Raw genomic sequence first — 20,315 nt, 5'->3', positions numbered from 1 at the left:
GACATTCAGTTTGCAATGACAGAGCTGTCACCACCCAGATGCCTCCTTAGTCCTGGGAGGTAAAAATTCCTTCATCCGAAGGGCTCCTCCGCAGCCAGATGCCAAGGGCAATGACTGCCCCGTGCCCCGTTTAGCTGGATAAGCAGCCCTAAAAAAATTAAACAGAAGGTGGGAAATGGGACGGGGCCCAGGAGCAAAACCTGCTGGCTTGGGGACAGCAGGGCAGAGGCAGGTGGCGGAGTGGCAAAGCTTTGGGGGCCTTTTGGAAGCACCCACGTGGGCAGCGTGCCCCCCTAAACTGCACCCACGAGGGACAGGGCTCTGCGGGGACGGGAGCGAGGAATAAGGCTGTGATTTCTGCAAGATGGGAGCATCGCTCTGCACACCCTGCGGCCAAAACGGGGGGAAACAGATCCCTGCAGCCACCCTGCCCCACAGCCAGATGCCCACGGAGCCCCCAGAGCAGCGGCACAAGCCCCGCCGCGGGCTCCCCCCACTGCTTTCTGAGTCAGGGAGGTGCCCCAGCCCCGCTGCCGCTGGAGCCGGCTGGATGCGCAGTTGCTGTGGCAACGGGTTCCCAGAGACAAAATCCCAATTTTTTTTTTTTTTTTCTGGAGAAAAAAAAATAAAAAATAAAATATGCAGCAGCCTTCCATAGCCGGTGTGCCGCCAAAACGCTTGCTCCTGGCCAGGGGGGCAATGGGGGGCTGTGAGGGTGCCTTCAGCGTGAAAACCAGGTGCCGAAGCAGCAGAGAGAGGAGATTTTGCAGTGCTGAGGTCTCGGCGATGACCGGCGGATGCTTGCTGGAGAAAAGAGGAGGTGACAAACAGCGGCACGGAGGGAAGCACCCCGCACCGCGCAGTGTTAGGGCGCCAGGGACATCATCCCGCCAGCTGCGGGAACGCAGGAGCATAGATCATAGCGGCGGGTCTCGGTGCATGCGACAGTGTCCAGGATCAAAGCCAAGTTCAATTAATGGCTCACAATCTTATTAGAGAAATTATTTCAGGATCTTGAGTAAAAGTCCGATATATCCACTCCATTCCATTAGTCAGGCTCATTTAGTAATTCAATCAATCTAAGCAAGGCAATTGAGCTCCTCTGGTATAATTTAACTCAGTTATTCTCTGGGTACTTAAGAATTTCTTAATATTTGCTCCATTATTTCACCATTACACCTATTCTCAGGTGCAAGGTTAGCACCAAGGCGATGCTGTGGGTCCCACAGCAGGGTGGACCAGCCCCACTGCACCCCACTGCCGTGCCCTGGTCTTGGGGGACACGCAATGGGGATGGGGAAGGGGAGCTCCATCGGCAAAGGTGGGGTGTCCTCACCTCCCCAGAAACGAAGCCGAGCCATGGTTTGGGCATGGGGATCGCCTCGGTGTGCAAAGAGCTCCCCATGATTTTATTTCAGGGTGGAGGGAGGATGTGACCATCATGGAACATCACCTTCAGCGTGATACCCCCGGCGGGCAAGTGATGGGGAGAAGCTCTGCTCCCTGTGGGCAGAGGCAGCTTTGGGTTTTGGGAGGTTTAAGGGCTCCCCGTGGCTTTGCCATAGGAAGGAGGTGCTTTGGGTGACCGAAGTAACAAACACCCCGTGCCCCTTGGGGGTCTGTCCCGCTGCCACCCCGACCTCAATGCCCAGAGCGGCCCCCGAGCATCCTCCAGCAGAGCCAAGAGCATAGCAGAGAAAAAAATAAAAGCATAGCAAAATAAATTAATTAATTAAAAGGGCAAGAAATGCTTAGGTATTTCAGGGAGATATCCTGCAGCGGTTAAATATGCCCAGCTCATCAGTGCCTTTGAAAGATCTCACCCCTCTAAAAAATTAGAATTGATTTTGTATTTAAAAAGGAATCTATTTAATTTGAAAGTAAGATAATTTGAAATTGTGACAGCTTGTATTAAGGCCCGAGTTTATGATAATCTATTAAAGTCACTGGGGCTGGGAGTGTCTCTCTGCTGAGCAGGTGAAGTGGCAAGCCAAGCCCCGGGCAGCAGGGGACACTTCTGGGGACACGAGGGGACACGGTGCCACCGTCCCAGAGCAGCTCAGCGTGGCTGCAAACTGGGCAGGCAAAAAAAAAAAGCTCATTTGGCTCATGCAAACCAAGGAAGAACAGGACATTTTGGCATCGAACCCACCAGCTCAGCTCCCCAGCATTCTCGTGCTTCGAGCCCATTTTGTGCACCAAACGCATTTCGCGACTCCTCTTTCCACATCCCCGGTACGTTGATGAGAAGGGAAAGGAGGCAGAGATGCTGCCTTTTGTGCATTTTTAATTGCATTGCAAATGTCCTCCGAGCCCGCCTGGCCACGGGAAGCCGTGCTGCTCGGAAATACCCCGCTCGCCGTTTATAACCTGAGAGGGAAGGGACCAAAGCAGCCCGCCCGAGCGCGCAGCCAGCTAATGACATATCAAATGTGGATTGATGCCGCCGAGCCAACGGGCCAGGAAAAAGGGGTTGCGAAGGTTGGCAGAAAGGGAATATTGAGCTGAAAATTAGCATTTCTTAATGGCCACCAAGCAGTAAGAGGCAGCCTTCCTTCAGGAAAACCCATAACTAATGCAACGAGCACCAAGTGAGATGAAAGGCAGCGACTGAGGCTCCCCTGATTTAAATAAGGATGAAGCAGGGCGCTGCTCCATCCCCACCTCCCAGTGCGTGCCAGTGAGCACGGGAGGTGCTGTGCACGTGTCTGAGACGCTGCCGTGCGAACGCGGGGCACCAAACCCCTGAGCAGCTGCAGTCCCTGCCCAGTGCCCCCCCTCAATAAACAGGGGCAATAAAACCCCACAAACAACCTGCTATCCCTCTGCTTTGGGAGGAACTCGGAGCGGGGACCAGCAAGCTCACGGAGCTCACAGACTCCCCTAAACAACCTTTCCAACCGCCTGGGAAGGCTCCAAGGAGGACAGGCAGCTGCCGGGGCACCCAAGGGGGTTGTAAAGAAATCGGGCCAAACTCACAGAGTGACGTGGTTATGCCCATGTTTGCCCTCGGATAAATCCATGTTAGCTTTGGTGCAAAGTGAATGAAGTGCTCAGCACCGGCTGGGGATGCTCCTCTGCCCCAGGGGGTTCTTGGGCTGGGGGCTCTCCAGGTGCAGAGGATGTGGCCCCCAAGGCTGGGTCTTGTGAGACCTCTGTGCACTGGAGGGCTTCCCCCGGGCCAACACAGCACCCAGGATGATGACGACAGTGATGATGATAATAATGATAACAACAATAACAACAACAACAACAATAATAATAATAATAGCATCAACAATAATAATAATAACAATAATGACACTGTGCAAGGTGGCCATGCCAAGCTGGCGCATCCCCTGCTGGGAGGGACAGAGACGTAGCAAGGAGTCACCCAGGCAAAGCCACGGGGACAGTGAGCCCGCGGGGTGCCCATCCTGCTGCTCCAGCACCCCCGCACCCTGCCACAGCCCCAGGCACCCGCAGGCTCTCAGGGGACCGAAGTCACAGCAGAGCCCACCGCGACGTGCCCTGGGACCCCTCCCCACGCAGCACCACGCATCCCAACCCCGGATCCGGAGGGCGGGAGCATCCCACGCCCCAGAGCCGTGGGGGTCCGGCTCCTGGGGAGCAGGTCCGAGGAGGGGACGAGAGCCCGTGTTGCTTTTGGGGCGTCAACGCCACGCGTGCGCGGCCCCGCAGCATCCGCTGCGCTGCGGCCCTGTTGCCGGAGCAACACTCCCTGGCCTCCGCCGCAGCATCGCACCGAGGGGCTGTGCCACGGATGGGGACATGGCATCCCACGGCCCCCTCCAGCCGCCCCCCATTCCCCAGGCACAGAGCCAGGGGTGTCCCCACAACCCCCTCCCGAGGGCATCTCCTGCCCTGTGCCCTCCCCCGCCGTTCCCACGGGAGTAGGGGGATGCCCGCGCAGCAGCCAGCGCTGCTCCGAGCCAGGACCGCGGGTTTTCTGCGGGAGGAGAGGTCTGGGGGACGGGAGGGTGACAAAGCACCGGGGACACAACCCAGAGAGGGGCCGCCGCACAAAGCGGGCATCAGCATGCAAAGCCACGCACCAGCACATTATTCGGGGAACGGCACGCAGGCAAGGGGGGCATCCTGAACACGTCACGGGGCACCCAAAGGTGCTGGCGGGGTGCACAGGAGGCACGCACAGACACGGCGGGGGTGCAGCGGTGGGGCCCACCCAGGGCTTACATGTGGGTTTGGTAGGAAATCGGTACTCGGCACAAATGTCACTAAAAATTAAAAATCGCGGCGGCTGCTACAGCCCGGCTGGTGCCAAGGGGAGCGGGTGCCCGCGTCCGGGTGGCGGAGGCCTTGCTCTGATCCCAGCACAGACAAAGCAGCAAGCGGTTGGCTTTTTTGGTGAAAAAATATAAATATAAATATATATATATGTATATAAAACACACCCAGCAGAATGAGGCCACCAGATCTGAGGAAACGGAGCCCAGGCAGCGCGGGGAGGTACCCGGCCGTGGGGGGTGTGCACAGCCTGGCCCACGCGAGCAGGCCGCGGCGTGGGGACCCGGGGGGCTGTGGTGGGGCCCCCGCGGGCGGAGCGTGGGGACCGCCGGGGACATTTTCCCACCGGCCTCCGCTCGGGGGGGCTCCGGCAGCCTCCCCCCCCGGCCTCGGGCTGCGGGCCCCCGGCCAGGGCGAGCCCCAGGGTGGCAGCCCCCGGGAAGCCCCCCCCAAACCCCCTCCCCGGCCCCGGCCTCCGGGGGCGCAGGCTGCGGCGGGGCGGCCGGGGCAGGGATGCCGCAGGGAGGAGCCCCCCCCCCGGGCGGGGATGCCGGGGACGCTCGGGAGGCTCGGCTCACCCAGCACGAAGTAGGGCAGCTCGGTGTTCTCCAGGTCGTCCACCACCACCATCTCGCCGGGGAAGTCGTTGCGCACGGAGAAGAGCAGCTTGGGCTCGGCGGCCGACGGGCCGTGCATGATGCTCAGGTCGTTCTCCCGCAGGAAGGGCAGCGCCGACACCGTGATGCTCTTCAGCTTGCACTCCAGCTCCTTGGCCGCCGCCTCCGCCGCCGCCTCGGCGGGGCCGCTGCCCGCCGCCAGGCAGCACCCGGCCAGCAGGGCGCACAGCCCGGCCCAAGCCATCCCGCAGCCCCGCCGCTCCCAGCCCCGGCCGGGCGGCGGCGGCGAGGGGCGGGGACGCGGGGCACGGCGCCTCCCCGTGCGGCACGGCACGGCACGGCTCGGCACGGCTCGGCACGGGTTGGCACGGCACGGCTCGGCTCGGCTCGGCTCGGAGCTGAACGGCACGGAACGGCACGGCACGGAATGGAACGGCTCGACCCGGCACGGTTCCGCACGGCGCGGTTCCGCACGGCTCGGCACGGCTCGCTGGAAATTAAATCCCTACCCCGCCCCCGGCCCGTTCTCAGTCTCAGCCTCGTTGAACGGGGAGGGTGCTTTCGGAGTTGGGAAAGGATGGAGGGGGGTGGGGGGGGGGGGGACACTGCACACACACAGCCCGGTACCGAACGGCCGCCGGCACGGTGGGGAAATATAAGGGAAAATAAAGGGGGGGGGGGGGGTGTAAGGGAAGTGTGGAGGAAATGTAAGGGGAAATAAGGGGGGATGTAAGGGAAGCGTGAAGGAAATATAAGGGGGGGGGAAATAAAATATAAGGAAAAAATATGGGGAAAAGACAGGAAAATATAAGGGAAAATATAGGGTAATATGTGGGAAAATATGGGAAAACGAAAGAGAAAATACAGGATAATATAAGGAAGAACTATGGGGAAAATATGGGAAAGTGAAAGGGAAAATATGGAATAATATAAGGAAAAGATATGGGAAAAGTAGGGGAAAATATGAGGAAAACATAAGGAAAAATATAAAGAAATCATAAGGAAAAATACAGAGACAAGATAAAGGCTATATAATGGAAGATAAGGGGAAAAATCAGTAAAAATATAGTAAAAACCCACAGCAGTGTTTTGTAAGATGGGGCCTGGCCTTCTCTTTGGGGGCTGAAGCCCCCTGGCAGGCTGACCACGGCTCTCCGCTCAGCGGGGCCCAGAAACCGACCCCAAAGCCCTGCCCCAACCAGCGGGAGGCCGAGGGGACCCCCAGGGTCCCTGCTTGGGGGGGGCGGCTGCTGCCCGGGAGCATCCCCCTGCCGTGGGAGGAAAATAACGCGTGGGAAAGGGCACGAGCAGAGGGACAGACCGTGGGTAAAGACACAAGTGGAGGAATTGGCCGTGGGAAAGGACACGAGCAGAAGAACAGGCCCTGGGAAATGACACGAGCGGAGGGATAGACCATGGGAAAGGGCACAAGCAGAGAAAATGACCGTGGGAAATGACACGAGTGGAGGAACTGGCCGTGGGAAATGACACGAGGGAGCCCCCCACGCCGGGCCCGCTCCCCCCGAACATCACCCGCCTCGTCCCCAAACCGAGCTCTGCAATACCCGGGCGTGGGACCCAGGAGGAGCGCGGGGCTGCGTGGGGGCCCTTTCCTGGGGGAAACCCTTTCTTGGGGGGGGACACCCCGCCTTTTGGGGGACACCCCCCCTTTTTGGGGGACCCCGCCCTTTGGGGGAACCCCTCCCCTTTCGGGGGACACGCAGCCAGCGGGCGGGGGGATGCCGGCTGTGGGGGCTCACCCCAGGCAGAGCCGGCTCCGCGCTCTCCCCGCCGCCGCCGCCCGGAGCGCCCCGCGCCCCCCACGCGCGTCCGCGCCCCCCGCGCCCCCACGAGGCGAGCGGCCGCGGGAGCACCAATGGGAGGGCCCGGGGAGGCAGGCGGCGCCGCTCATTGGCTGCCGCCCCTGCATATATCAGGGGGCGGCCGAGGGCGAGCGTGGAGGCGGCGGCGGCGGCCGCGGAGCGCGGCGGGACCCGGGTGGCCGCTGCCCGCCGGGGGGGCTCCGCGCCATGGGGCGGCGGGGCCGGGCCCGGGGGGGCTGAGACGGAGCAGGAGGGGACGGGGCAGGACGGGACGGAGAACCCCGGAGCCTGGGGTAAGCCCTCGGGACCGCGGAGCGTCCCCGGGGGGGCGGCCGGAGCTCGGGATGGGGATGATGTCGCGATTATCGGGATGCCGAGGCAGGGCGGTGGGGTGCCCCCCCTCTGCCCGCGTCCACCCCCCGCTCCCCCCCGCGGGCAGCCCGCTCGGGATGCGCTGCCGCCGCCCGGTGACCTTGTCCCGGGGGGGGGACGAGCCCCTGCGGCCGGGTTTGTCCCGGGACGGAGCGCGGAGCTGCCCCCGGGGGGGGCTGGGGGGCACCGGGGGGCTGCGAGCCGCGCCGGGGCCAGGAGAGCCCCGGGACGGCGGCAGCGGGGAAGGTGCCCTCTAAAATGCCCAAACGCGTCCCCACCCCGCCGGGCACGCACCGATCAACAGCTGGCCCCTGGGAGCTGGGGGGGGGGTGGTGGTGGTGAAGGGGGGGCTCCCGGCCCCGGTGCCGCCGCACGGTCCCCGGGGCGAGGGGGGGGGATGCAGGACGCCAGTGTGGGGCCGGGAGCGGGGGCTCGGGGAGCGGGGGCTCGGCTCTCCCCCCGGTCTTTAATTTCGGGAGGAACCCAAACTCTGAGAGCTCTGCCTCCCCTTTTCGGGGGAGCCCCGCGTTGTGCGCCCCCCCCCCCCCATTGCCCCCAGCGCTGCGTTGGGCACGGGCTGGGGGTGCTGGGGTGCCCCCAAACCCCCCTCGGTGGTCCCGGGGCCGGGCCGGGCGCTGCGGGACCTGCCGGCAGGTGTCAGTGTCCCCCCTCCGTCTTGCAGCCGGGAGGGTCGGTGCCGAGGACCCCCCCCGCGCTCTCCCCAGGCCAGGTTTTGGGGGGGATTCAGGGGCGCTTTCGCTCCCCGGGAGCAGCGGGGCTGAGCCCGGCATGAGGGCAGGGCTGGGGGAAGCTGGGGTGGCCCCGCCGACACCCCACATCTCATCCCAGCACCAGCCCCGCGGGGCTGCCCGTGCCCGGCCGCTGCCCTGCCTCGCTGCCCGCCGGGACGCTCCGGTGGCGCTGGTGGCACCTCAGCGGGGGAGGGGGGCTTGGGAGCCTCGCCTCGCACCGGCGCCCACCCAGACAGCGGAGAGGGGGACTGCCTGGGGCCGGGAGCTCGGCCCGAGGCCGGAGGAGCCGCCGCTGCGCTGGGGGGAGCCGTGTTTCACATCGCTCTGCGCAGAGGGCTCCTGCCCGCGGGTGTGAAAGTCTCCAGCGAGCGAAGCCAGAGGGGCACAGCACATGGCACCGGTGCGGCGCGGGGCGCCCAGCCGCCACCTCCCTCCACCGCCGCCCGGGCTTCATCTCATTTGATGTCTTATGCAAATCCTTCGCTCCCCGAGTCCGGGGATTTTCTGACATTTTCCTTTGCTCTCACCTCAAAGTTCTTCGCTCTAAGGAAAGCTAATAAAAGGAGCCCAATTCATAGAGTCCTGCAGGTCTTTCAACCAGCCTGCCGGGCTGGGAGGGGGCAAGGCAGTGACTTACCGAAGTCCTTTTGCAATAGCAAGAAGCAGAGATGGGCTCAGAGCCGTGGCTGGGATCTCTAACGCTGCCACTCAGGCGAGGACAGCAGGCTGGGAGGTGGCTGTCCCCGCGCTCGGGAGCTGCGGGCCCGCTGCCAGCGCCCCGCCGTGCCCGCTTTGCTGCCCATTACCGTGCCGCTGCCGCCCCGGCGGTGCCTGGCTCGCGCCCGTCCTTCCCCTGGCAGATCGATGCGGCCCCGGCGCTTCCTCGGGATGCGATGCAGGCGCGGGTGGGAAGAGGCAGGGCTGGGTCCTGCGGGGCCCTGGGTGGGTGCGGAGCCGGGCTGGTGGCTCAGCTTGCATCGGCACACGCAGCCAAGTCAGCCCACTCCAGGCACTAAACTGCACTTAGCCTCTGCCCAGCCTCTTTTAAGCGGCCTTAATTTGACAAACCGTCCCCGCATTTAATAGGAAGGTGACTCGGTTTGGGTTGCGTGCCCACTAAAAGGCATCCCTGTGGAGCTCGGTGCTCCCCCATCACTGCTTCGTGGCTGGCCCTGTCCCAGGGGGTGCCGGGGCACCCGCACCAAGGGTGCTCGTGGGGTGCTCAATGCACCCTGAGCCAGCCCAGCCTCTCCCCCGCGCACGCCTCACGCGGCGTGTACGTGGCCGGATCAGTGTCTGCAGCGTGAAAGGGCAGAAATCAATGTTAATGTCCCTGACAATTAGCTAATGTCTTAATTATTGAACTCCGCTTGATTAGCGGTGGAGCGCGTGGCTCCAGAGCTGCTTCGCCGCCGGCATCGAAGCGAGCGGGACGCGGCCCGAGGCGGCAGGGCGCTGCTGCTGGCACCGGCACAGGGGCTCCTGCGGCTCAGCCCCGCTGCTCGCGGGCACCCGAGGGGCAGGAGGGAGCCTCGAGATGTGGGAATTTACAGCAAGTTACTTTTGAGATGCAGCTTGTGACAACCGTTGTTGTGGGCGCCAGGCGTGGGACATCACCAGAGGGCCCCCGGGATTCCTCCTGCGGGCAGTGGGGACGCGGGGGGCTGCAATGAGACCAGGCAGGCCTGGCCAGGAAGCAGGCTGGGGTCCTGGACGGGTCTGCCACGAATATTTGCATTGGCCTGCCTCTTCCTTCGCTTTAAGGTTTTTATAGAAAAAGGGGAAGAAAAAAAAATAATTAGCTAGCTGGAAGTTTTCCAGCTTTTGTGATGCAAACCCTAAATCAAAAAAAAAAAAAAAAAGGGTAGTCAGATGCTTCTCATCAAATCTCCATTCTTTTGGATCAAGGATAAGTGATTAGAAAGTTATTTCCAGATCTAGTAGTGAGGTCAAGGGGGTCACTTGCTACTGAAGAGCTTTGCTGTCCCCTGCTTCTGCACGTCCCGATTTGTACGTCCATACCGTTTTCACTTAACCCACCACCAACACAGGCAAATAAATCCGCCTGGTAACGATGGTGCAGGATGGCCACCCCCGGTGGCTTCCCATCCAGCCTGGCCTGTCACATTTCTGTCAGCAGCGATGCTCACGTGCACAGCACCTAAAGCACCCCCGGTGTGCGTGCCTCCGCCCGCGGTATCGCTGCCGGGCTGCACGCAGGCGGCTGCCCTGGCACCCCTGGCGAGCCCCTCTGCTTTGTTCACAAGTGCCAGGGATCCAGCCGAGACCGCGTCATCGACACGCACCCTTCAGGGTTTAAAAATAGAAGAGGTGGGGAAAAAAAATAAATAATAATAATACGTGTTTAATCACGGTGATTCATCCGCCACAGCCCCTGTTCGGGAGAGCAGTTTGGTGGTTCCTGCTACGGGGAATAAAAGCACGGTGGCTGTGGGGTCCCCAAAACCTCGTCCCGTCTCGGAGCTAGCCTGCTGCTGGGGGCTTCTCCTAGGTTTTAACTCGCAGCAGAGCCTGGGGATGGAGCGCAAAGCTGCCAGGCGGGCAGGGTAAGCCCTGGATCTGGCCGTTTGAAGTCTGGAGCCTTTGCTGGGCTCCAGAGATAAGCCCGGGAGCCCTCCCTGCATCCATCCCCGGCTCAGGAGTGGGCAGCAGCTCTCCCCGCCCTGGCCCAGTTCCATATTTTTACACCCAGCATTTACATCGGCTAATGAAGAACAAGTCAGTTCTGCTGTTCCTGCGCTGACTTTGAACTCGGCTCTGTTTGAAGCGGGTTTTCAGGCAGCCAACCCTCGTGGCACAAGGCAGGAAACCTCTCCCTGCCCCAGCCTGGCCAGCTGGGAGCCAGGCACCTCGTGGCTCCAGCAAGCACACGGCAAATTTGGGCTCTGACCCCGGGCTGCTGCTCCCGTGTTTAAGATGCTCAGCGCCGATGCTACCACCAGAAGGGTCTCAGCTCACGATAGATGCTGGTTGGCCTCAAGACACCAATGCAGTTAGCCCAGGCAGCTGCAGGGTAGATGAGAAGCTTGTGCAGCCAGCCAGCCAGCCACCCCAGATGACCCGCACATCCTCGCGATGCATCCCCCAGATGCTCCATGCCCCATGTCACTGGGGGGGGGGGGGGGAATTGTCCCCACCTGGCCCCTTGCTCGTGGCCAGCAGGACCAGGATGAGGTTGCCCCATCCTCACAATCTGTCCCCTACGTGGTGCCATTGCAGGGCAGGGCCCGTCCCCGAGGAGCGCGGCGGGGCGAGAGAATGAAGAAGCCGGCCGGGCGGCAGCAGCATGGGGCGGCAGGACCTGCGGCGCGCTGACGGGCCCCCGCCGATGCTCCCGTGGCCACTGGCCCTGCTGGCCCTGAGCGCGTGCTGCAGGGCGGGCGGTGCGGTGCCCGAGCAGCATGCCGCCGGCGCCGTATCCCCTTCGTCCCCATCCTCATCCTCTCCCGGCCGAGCACCCCTCGACTGGCTCCTCACCGACCGGGGTCCTTTCTACCGAGCCCAGGAGTACGTGGACTTCACGGAGCGCTACCGGCAGGGTTTCACCACCAGGTACAGGATCTACAGGTGAGAGGCAGCGCCGACGGTGGTGGGGACATGGGGAGGGGGTTTGATCCCCTGTGGGTGAAGCCGTGGGTGCTCCAGGCTCCGGGTCTACCCCCAGCAAGGGAGCAGCCGGTCCCCAACCCACGCACATTCAGCTGTGAAGCCTGGTGGGGTCTTTTCAGCCCATCCCCACTGTGTGCTGGGCTGGCCAGGATGCGGCCCCAGGCAGGTGTTTCCCCAAGCCAGCAGCAGGTTGCAGTGCAGGTTGAGATGCAAGCACGCAGCTAGGATGCTACAGGAGCAGGGCTGATGCTGGGGCCCCTCGCAAAGCCCCCTGCAGCCCAGGAGGTGTTTGTGGCACCAGAGCAAGCCCTGCTGCACCCTACCTGGAGACCTGACGTCAGTGCAGGGACGGCTGTGTTGTTATGAAGCCCGGCACCCCCAGGGAGCTCATTTCCCCCTCTGCCCTTCCCTGCATGCTGCCATCCTCCAGGGATGCTGCTGGTGACGGAGGTGGGACAGGAAGGAGCATCCGCTGGGACAGCAGCCGGCTTGCACTGAGGAGGAGGAGGAGGAGGAAGATAACCTGCAAGCAGCCTCACTTTGCCCATGGGATGGGACCAAGGGGGACCCGGTGCAGTGCTGGTGGCCTCCATCCCCACACGTCCCACTGCACCCGGGAGAGGGAGCATCACCCCCCCTCACCCCAGCATCATGCTTTTTGAGCCCAAAAGTCACCATGGAAGGCAGGCTGGCGCCTGCTGAGCCCCTCGGCTGCTTCGTGCCCATCTTCCCTCCCTCCTCCTCCTTCTCTTTCTCTCCCAATCAGCTCTGATTAAACTGTTGGAGAGACACCGCCTGGTTTTAATTAGAGCAAAACGCTGAAGATTAGGCTGAAGCTGGCCGCTGGGCGTTGACGGGGCCGTTGGTTGAGGCAGCAGCAGGCTGGCACAGCCCGCGATGCTGGGGGCTCCCGGTGGGCACAGAGATGTCACCCAGAGCCAGCCCATCCTGCGCTCCTCCTTCCCCACTGCCATCCCACCAAGCTCTGGGTCTGCTCGAGGTGCACGGTCAACCCCCTGCCCCTACAAGGGCCCGCTGGTGGAGGGGAAAGTCCAGATCCTGCCCTGCTCTGAGCGACCCAAGCTTTCAGTGGGGACCAGCACCGGTGTCCCACATCCTGCCGTCACCGTGCCCGCCACCCCCAGCATCCTCACCCCATCCGCTGCCTCGTCCCGGCACCTCCAGCTTCACAGAGAGCGCTGCCGTTATCCAGAGACAGCAGACCTTGGATTTCCACTCGGATCCCTGGGGATGAGGACGGAGGCTGGATGAGGCCGACAGGATGAGGTCTGGCCCAGCAGGCTGGCACAGGCAGTGGAGTGGTGACAATTTCCCAGCAGAGGTGACACCAATGTCATGTGCACGGCTCCGATGCCTCCCATCAACGGCTCGGGGAGGGATGGAGCCTTGCACCCGGGCATCCCTTTCCTCACCCACCTCCGCGGCTCTCACCGCCGCTCTCCTCGCCTTCCTCCCGCAGGGAGTTCGCCCGCTGGAAGGTGAACAACCTGGCCCTGGAGAGGAAGGACTTCTTCAGCTTGCCGCTACCCCTTGCCCCCGAATTCATCCGCAACATCCGCCTGCTGGGGCGCAGGCCCAGCCTGCAGCAGGTCACCGACAGCATCATCAAGAAGTACGGCACTCACTTCTTGCTCGCCGCCACGCTGGGAGGTGAGCTGGGAGGTGAGCTGCCCGCTCCGGCAGCCGCCCCCGAGCACGGGGAAGGGGAACGGGAGGGCAGTGAGCACCGGTGGGGTCTGGGGGAGAAATGTTGGCCGCGAAGGGGAGCCCGGCAGCCCCCCGGAGCATGGCGCGTCCCCGCAGGAGAGGAGTCGCTGACCATTTTTGTGGACAAGCGCAAGCTGAGCCGCAGGGCAGAGCCCGCGGGGGCCGGGAACAGCTCGGCGGTGTCGCTGGAGACGCTGCACCAGCTGGCGGCCTCCTACTTCATCGACCGGGAGAGCACGCTGCGCCGGCTGCACCACATCCAGATCGCCACCGCCGCCATCAAGGTGGGCGAGGGCGCGAGGGAGGGGACGGCGGGCGGGGGGGACGGTGGCGAGGGGGGGGCAGCGCGAGCCCCGGCGAAGTTTGGCTCACCTGCGTTATTTATGGGAAATCGGGCGCGCTAATGAAGGCGCATTTTTCAGCGGGCCGGAGGCCGGGCTGCCAGCTGTCAACAAGGCAATTAGCAGGCAATTATTTCTCCTCTCCGAGCTGCTGCCGCAGCGCCTTACGAGCTAAGGCATGGCCAGGGCTGGCTGTCCGCAGCCCCCTCCGTGCACGGTGCTGCATGGCGGCACACGGCCCTGGCTCCCTGCCCTGTCCCTTAGCACCCGCGGGTCCCACCTAGGTGACAGAGACACGGACGGGGCCGCTCGGCTGCAGCAACTACGACAACCTGGACTCGGTGAGCTCGGTGCTGGTGCAGAGCCCGGAGAACAAGGTGCAGCTGCAAGGTAGGGCCCGTGCCGCGGGGACGGCGCGAGTGCCACCGAGGGATGCTGGCGGGCGGGCAGGGAGGCGTGCAGGGTGCTGGATCAGGCTGCTGCTTTAAGAAAAAAAAAAACACTAAAAATAAATCAAAGCTGGCCAGGAAGGGGCCACTGCTCCTCTGCCAAGAGGAGCCGCGATCGATGGAGAGCCCAGACAGGCGGCTCCACTCTGAATGGATGTGGGCACCCAAGGGCGTTGCACGAGGGACGCGGGTTGGGATGGGATCCAGGCTGGGCGTGCCGGGTGCCCTGACCCCCCCGGGGGCTCCCTCCTGCCCGCAGGGCTGCAGACGGTGCTCCCCCCGCACCTGCGGGAGCGTTTCGTGGCGGCTGCCCTGAGCTACATCGCCTGCGGCTCGGCCGGGGAGCTGCTGTGCCGCCGGAGTGACTGCCGCTGCCAGTGCCAGCCCGCCTTCCCCCACTGCAACTGCCCCGAGGCCGACGTGCAGGCGCTGGAAGGCAGCCTGGCCCAGCTCCAGCGCGCCTGGGAGAGCCATCACGGCCAGTTCGAGGAGTCAGGTGAGGGTGGGGGAAAGCTCCCCGGGTGCTGGGACCCAGACCCCAGAGCAGCTCCATGCCCGGAGCCCTCCGGCCGGCCCTGATCCTGTAGCAGTGGTGGGTGGCAAACACACCTGGGGAGCCCCCGTGGGTGCTCAGGGTGGGCGGGGGGTGCTACAGGGGCACCAGAGGGTCCGTGTGTAGCATGTAGGGTGGGTCTTGCCATGAAGAACGAGGAGCCTGTGGGCATATTTTCATGGGAAGTGACAACTTCTGGTGCCACCAAGGACAGGGTCCGGTCACACCAGCCCCCTGAGAGCCAGCCCGAACTGCTGCAGGGCAGTGAGGGCAGCGCTGCGTGGTGGGCCACCACTGTCCCAGCAACCCTCAGAGCTTGGGGAAGGGGGCACATGGAAGGAGAAGACCTTCCCTTACACCTCGTCGAGACCCATCCCCACCAACAGTTAGGCAGGGGGGGGTCCCTGGAGGAAGGACCCTAGCTGGAGGGAGGTTGGCTCCTGCTTTACCTTCGCTTTCTTCTCTCGCTGCTCGCCCCCCTGCCTTGCTGACTCAGTCTCTCTTCTCACAGAGGAGTTCCAGGCCCTGGTGAAGAGGCTCCCAGGGGACCGTTTCCTGAACAGGACGGCCATCTCCCACTTCTGGGCCATGGACCTGGACGTCCAGCACCGCTACCAGCAGCTGGGCACCAGCCTGAAGCTGCTCTCCAGGAAAACCCACCGCATCATCCGCAGGCTCTTCAACCTCAGCAAACGCTGCCACCGGCAGCCTCGCTTCAAACTGCCCAAGGAGAGGTAGGCTGCCACGGTCCCCGTCCCCCGTGGAGACACCAGTAGAGCTCCGAGTGGGGCTCAGCCCCGTGGCTGGGACTGGAGGAGCTCCCACCTCGCTGGGGAGAAGCCTGGGGGTGGGCGGGCAGCAGAGGCAGCTTCGCCACCTGGGGACATGGTCCTCAGAGGTTGGGTTCAAGGTGGAAAACCAGGCTTGGTTCAGTTGTGTTGCCCCCAAAAAGCGAACAGAAGGCGGGTGGCCCTTCAGAGCCCCCCTAAGCGCCTGACCTCCCCTGGCCCTTCTCCACTAGGTCGCTTCCTTACTGGTGGAGCCGCGCGCAGTCGCTCCTCTACTGCAGCGAGACCGCCGTGCCCGGGACCTTCCTGGAGGAAAGCCACAGCTGCACGTGCCCCTCGGAGCAGCCCTCCTGCCAGGGGTCCATTCCGTGTGCCTTGGGCGAGGGGCCAGCCTGCGCCAGCTGCGCCGAGGACAACAGCACCCGCTGCGGGGCTTGCAACCAGGGCTACGTGCTGGCCCAGGGCTCGTGCCGTCCCGAGGTGGCTGACTCGCTGGAGCACTACCTGGGGCTGGAGACAGACCTGCAGGACTTGGAGCTCAAGTACCTCCTGCAGAAGCGGGACAGCCGCATCGAGGTGCACTCCATCTTCATCAGCAATGACATGCGCCTGGGCAGCTGGTTCGACCCCTCCTGGAGGAAGCGCATGCTCCTGACCCTGAAGAGCAACAAGTACAAGCCCGGGCTGGTGCATGTCATGCTGGCCCTCTCCCTGCAGATCTGCCTCACCAAGAACAGCACGCTGGAGCCCGTCATGGCCATCTACGTCAACCCCTTCGGGGGGAGCCACTCGGAGAGCTGGTTCATGCCCGTCAATGAGGGCAGCTTCCCAGACTGGGAAAGGACTAACGTGGATGCCTCTGCCCAGTGCCAAAACTGGACGCTCACCTTGGGCAACAAGTGGAAGACCTTCTTTGAGACGGTCCACGTCTACCTGCGGAGCCGCATCAAGTCTCTGGATGACAGCTCCAACGAGACGATCTACTACGAGCCCTTGGAGATGGCAGACCCCTCCAAGAACCTGGGGTACATGAAAATCAACAGCCTGCAGGTCTTCGGCTACAGCCTGCCCTTCGAGCCGGACGCCATACGCGACCTGATCCTGCAGCTGGACTACCCCTACACGCAGGGCTCCCAGGACTCGGCCATGCTGCAGCTGGTGGAGATCAGGGACCGGGTGAACAGGCTGTCGCCCCCCGGCAAAACCCGCCTCGACCTCTTCACCTGCCTGCTGCGCCACCGGCTCAAGCTGGCCAACAACGAGGTGGCCAGGATCCAGTCCTCCCTGCGGGCCTTCAGCGCCAAGCTGCCCAACGCGGTGGAGCAGGAGACGGGCAAGCTGTGCAGCTAACAGCCAGGGCTGCTCAGACGGCGGAGCGACGGGGACAGGAGAGAGGAAAAACACCCCCGACAGATTAAATCAAGGCCTTACCTTAGTGCCAACCGCGTGCTTCCACAGTACACGCAGCCGCCAGCCAAAGGGACGCAGGGCTCGAGCAGAGGAAGGCAGCAGGACCTTGGGCACAGGATGACTCTGGTGGGATCCCAGCGTGGGGACATTGCTTCTGCTCGAGCACGCCACACTGGTGGCCAAGGGGATGTGCTGGTGGCTGGGGGACACAGCTCAGCCGGAGGCAGCTGCTGGCCCCACCACGGCGAACCCTCCAAGACCACAACCCGGTGCACACCATCGGTTCCTCCAGCGGCGATCTCCGTGGTGCCCCAGCTTCGTAGGCTTTTTAAAATGTCTTTCTGCTGATGCTCTCACATCCCAGCCTTCCTACGGCCGTGTCCTCGCACGTGGCACTGGGGGGACCAAGATGTGACGGGCAGAGCCGAGGCACCACCACCCCGCACACGGGCAGGCACCTGGCATCTGCCCCGCGGGCACTGCTGTCGTGGACACCAGCAGAGACCTCTGGGCCGCTTCTCTTTACAGCGAAACAAGAGCAAGAGAAGGAAAGAGAAAGAAAAAAAAATGTTTTATTTATGTATTTATTTGATTGGTTTGGGAAGGAGTTTTTTAAGCCTATTTATTTGGGGAGGGTTATTTCTTGTTGGTGGCTCCAGCCAAGGGACATCTTAGTAAAATGTATCTGTTTAATATATTTTTTAAAAAAAATGCCTTTTTTTGAGCAAAAGAGCAACCAAAAACAACCGAGGAAAAGAAAAAAAAAAAAAAGAACACTCACTGTCATCTCTGGCCCTGGCTTCTCCATTGCCGTGCTGCAGGGGGGTGGTGAGGAGACCCCTGTGCTGTGTGAGACCCCCTGCTGTGCCCCCGGGGCAGAGGTTGGGAGCTCAGCCCATGCTGGCCAACCATCTGCCTCCCACCAAGGGCTTCGTTAGCTGCCAGGGCTGTGCCAGGGGCTCCGAGGAGGCCCATTACGACCGTCGGATGCGCTCAATGTGGCACGTAGCACCTCCGCGGGCACGCCAGACGCGGCCCGTAGGAGCCTCGCGTGGTGCTCCTGAGATGTGGTGTGGAAAGAGACGGGCACTAACTGACCTCAGCTGCCCTTTCCGGGCACTCAGTTGTGTAGATGATGGTCAGCACTGTGCCGTGGCTCCCTTACCTGGGCTGTGTAGGGAGGTTGCTCCATACCCTCGTTGCCCTCCTCGTTCATTGTCCCTTAGAAGGGGCACGAAACCAGGTGCAGCCCATCCTGGATGCCCCCAGAGCTGCCTCAGCTCTCCATCAGCTAAACCCAGCACAGGGATCAAGGGCGTCACTGCATCCCACATCACAGGGTCTTCAAAAGACATCACCTCCAGCCCCACGGAGGTAAGACAGGAGTGGGAAAGCCCCGTTCCTACCCTGCTTCCTACCCTGGGGCTGAAGAAGAGCAGCAGCCCCACTGCTCGGGGCGATCTTCACGACTCTGCCAAATCCTCCCTGGCTGCCAAAACTCATCTGCGCGACTGCTGGAAGAGCCACGGCAACCCAGATTCATCTCTCCTGCTGCTCCCCCTCTCCTCCATCCTTGGGCGATACAGATAAAGAGATAAGCAGGAGGAAAATAAAAGCGGAGTAGATAAACTATATTCCCTGTCTGATCTATCAATCCATCAGGCAGCCTATTGTGCTTACAGCATCCCTCAAGCTGTCACCTGGACTTCTGCTCTCCGTACAGCTGCCCTCCTTTGCCTGTGTCTCCCGGTCCTAAAAACAGAAAAGTCATGCAATGAAACACACAGGGAGGAAAGAGGGAGTCAAAGCCATCGTCTCGGTGAGGGTCAGGGTGGGACATCTGCCCCAAAGAGGGGGGAGAAGCAGCCCTGGGTGTGCTAGGGAGGGATGGGACGGGTCATAGCTGAGCAGGAAAGCAGTGACCTGGGGGATGCGGTGATGGCAGCACCCCCTTCCCGAGCAGGTGGCACCAGGGAACGTGCTTGGAGTGCAGGGAGAAACCAGACTGCCCCTTCCTGGCCAGCACCGGGAGGCTTCCCAGCCACAGAGACCCTTTCTGCTGCTGCCACACGTCTTCCTCGGAGGTGGCACGTCGCTTTGCCTCCCCATCACCACGCAGGACGTGTCAGGCTCACGATCCTCTGCTCCCAGCCCGGCTCCTCTAGACAGAGCATCTCCTACCGTGCTTTTCTGCATCCTTAACTGGTCACATATCCTGAAGCTGCGTGAATACAAAAATGAGAGCCCTCAGGCGTCAGCAGCATCTCGAGGAGCTGCCCTCCCTCGCCACCCTCCTCCTAACGTGGGCTGGGTGCATGCCAGAGATGCCCCTGAGCACACGTGGGATCTCCACGTATGCACCCAGCCAGCAAAGCAGACCATGGGATGCAGTCCCTATGGACCCAAGGGCACAAATTGGGCAGCTTGAGGCCTTTTCGCCTCCAGCTGCTCAGCCAACACCACTCTGCTGTTTGCAGGGCTCGGAGCTGCGCCGTGCCTCAGTTTCCCCTCCCGCACAAACACGCCCCGTGCTCCAGCACCCCCAGGGGTGTGCCCACACCACCCCACAGCCCAGCAGCACCCGCGTAGCCGAGAGGCGAGACGAAGCCTTGCCTCTCCTTTTTCAGCCTTGTCTGTTATTTCCCTGTCTCCTGACAAGCTCAGAAGTGCAACCGAGGTGGCAAATTAGTGCCAGAGCCTCGTTAATTGGCAGGCAGGAGCCTTCCCCTGCTGTTTGGGTTGTCATCAGCTGCTTCAGCACATTTTCCGTTTCTCTCCTTCAGTCTATTTTCTCCCCTTTCTAGTGGTTTTCCTCCCTGATCCCTCACTTTGAAAGCCACCGGCCCTGCACCAGGGGACCTTCCGTGAGCTCTCGGCTCTGCTCCTGCACCAGAGCCACCGCAATGCACGCACGTTGTTTTTCCAAACTAGTTTGGCTGTTTCACTGACAGAACAGCCCAAAATTACAGCGTATAAACCACGGGGAACGCAATAAATCCCCGGCGGCTGCTAGGACGGGAAAGGTGCCCAGAGCTGACCTGCTCCTGGGCCGCATCCTGACCCCGTCCCACGGGGGTCCCCTCTCTCCCAAGAGGTGGCAGCGTTGGGAGCGGTGTTCTCAGGAAGGCTCCTGGGGGAACAGACGCGGTGATTACCCAAATTAGTTTCTAATAGCTTTTATCTCCTAATTTCTACTTTGTCAAGTGCTAAAATCCATTAATAACCAAGAGACCATGTGGAAAAACATTTAACATCCCAGCTGCCAAGAGCTCCCACCTCTGTCACACTCCAGCAAGGTTGAGGGAGAAAGGAAAAAAAAAAAAAAAAAAAATTCAATTTTCCACCCAGCACATCAGCGGAGCGAGAGGGGAACCGTGCACACAGAGCTGGGGATCCCACGCGCTGTGCCAGCAGCGCTGCGGTCCCCTGGCCGCAGGAAGGTGTCCCCAAAGGTGGCGTCCCCCTGAAACTGCCTGTTGGTTGCTGGGGTAAGGTCATGAAGAGAAATACCCCCAGACACACGCAGTCCATAAAACTACAGTCTGTTTCCCCTCTAATTGGTAATAAATGTAAATGTTTAGTTATGCCCGGCTTGGGAGCTATG

General features: G+C 62.1%; 2 protein-coding genes across 6 annotated transcripts in view; one reads left to right on the top strand and one right to left on the bottom strand.

Annotated features, from left to right (window-relative positions):
* Positions 1–5,164, bottom strand: part of ASTN1 (astrotactin 1) — a 39,236-nt gene extending 34,072 nt beyond the window's left edge. For 2 of the 3 annotated variants that reach the window (XM_067001306.1, XM_067001307.1), the window contains exon 1: positions 4,827–5,162. In XM_067001306.1, coding sequence (XP_066857407.1) covers positions 4,827–5,109 — 283 coding nt within the window. In that variant the 5' untranslated portion in view covers positions 5,110–5,162. Of the gene's footprint in view, positions 1–4,826 lie in introns of all 3 variants that reach the window. The other variant, XM_067001308.1, reaches the window with a different exon arrangement.
* A 1,660-nt stretch (positions 5,165–6,824) lies between these two features.
* BRINP2 (BMP/retinoic acid inducible neural specific 2) lies at positions 6,825–18,345 on the top strand. 3 transcript variants are annotated; one of them, XM_048073414.2, is made up of 8 exons: positions 6,825–6,981; positions 11,053–11,385; positions 12,923–13,113; positions 13,267–13,454; positions 13,796–13,901; positions 14,220–14,456; positions 15,025–15,247; positions 15,535–18,345. In XM_048073414.2, the coding sequence occupies exons 2-8, from the start codon at positions 11,120–11,122 to the stop codon at positions 16,649–16,651; spliced, it is 2,328 nt and encodes a 775-aa protein (XP_047929371.1). In that variant the 5' UTR covers positions 6,825–6,981; positions 11,053–11,119; the 3' UTR covers positions 16,652–18,345. The 3 variants fall into 3 exon arrangements, with proteins under 3 accessions (XP_047929371.1, XP_066857343.1, XP_047929370.1); XM_067001242.1 differs by having other exon boundaries at positions 11,053–11,400; positions 12,980–13,113; XM_048073413.2 differs by having other exon boundaries at positions 11,053–11,400.
* Positions 18,346–20,315: the final 1,970 nt, after the last annotated feature.

Source organism: Anser cygnoides, chromosome 8 (assembly GCF_040182565.1).
Source record: "Anser cygnoides isolate HZ-2024a breed goose chromosome 8, Taihu_goose_T2T_genome, whole genome shotgun sequence".
NCBI lineage: Eukaryota > Metazoa > Chordata > Aves > Anseriformes > Anatidae > Anser > Anser cygnoides.
This window is presented reverse-complemented; position numbering and strand designations above follow the sequence as displayed.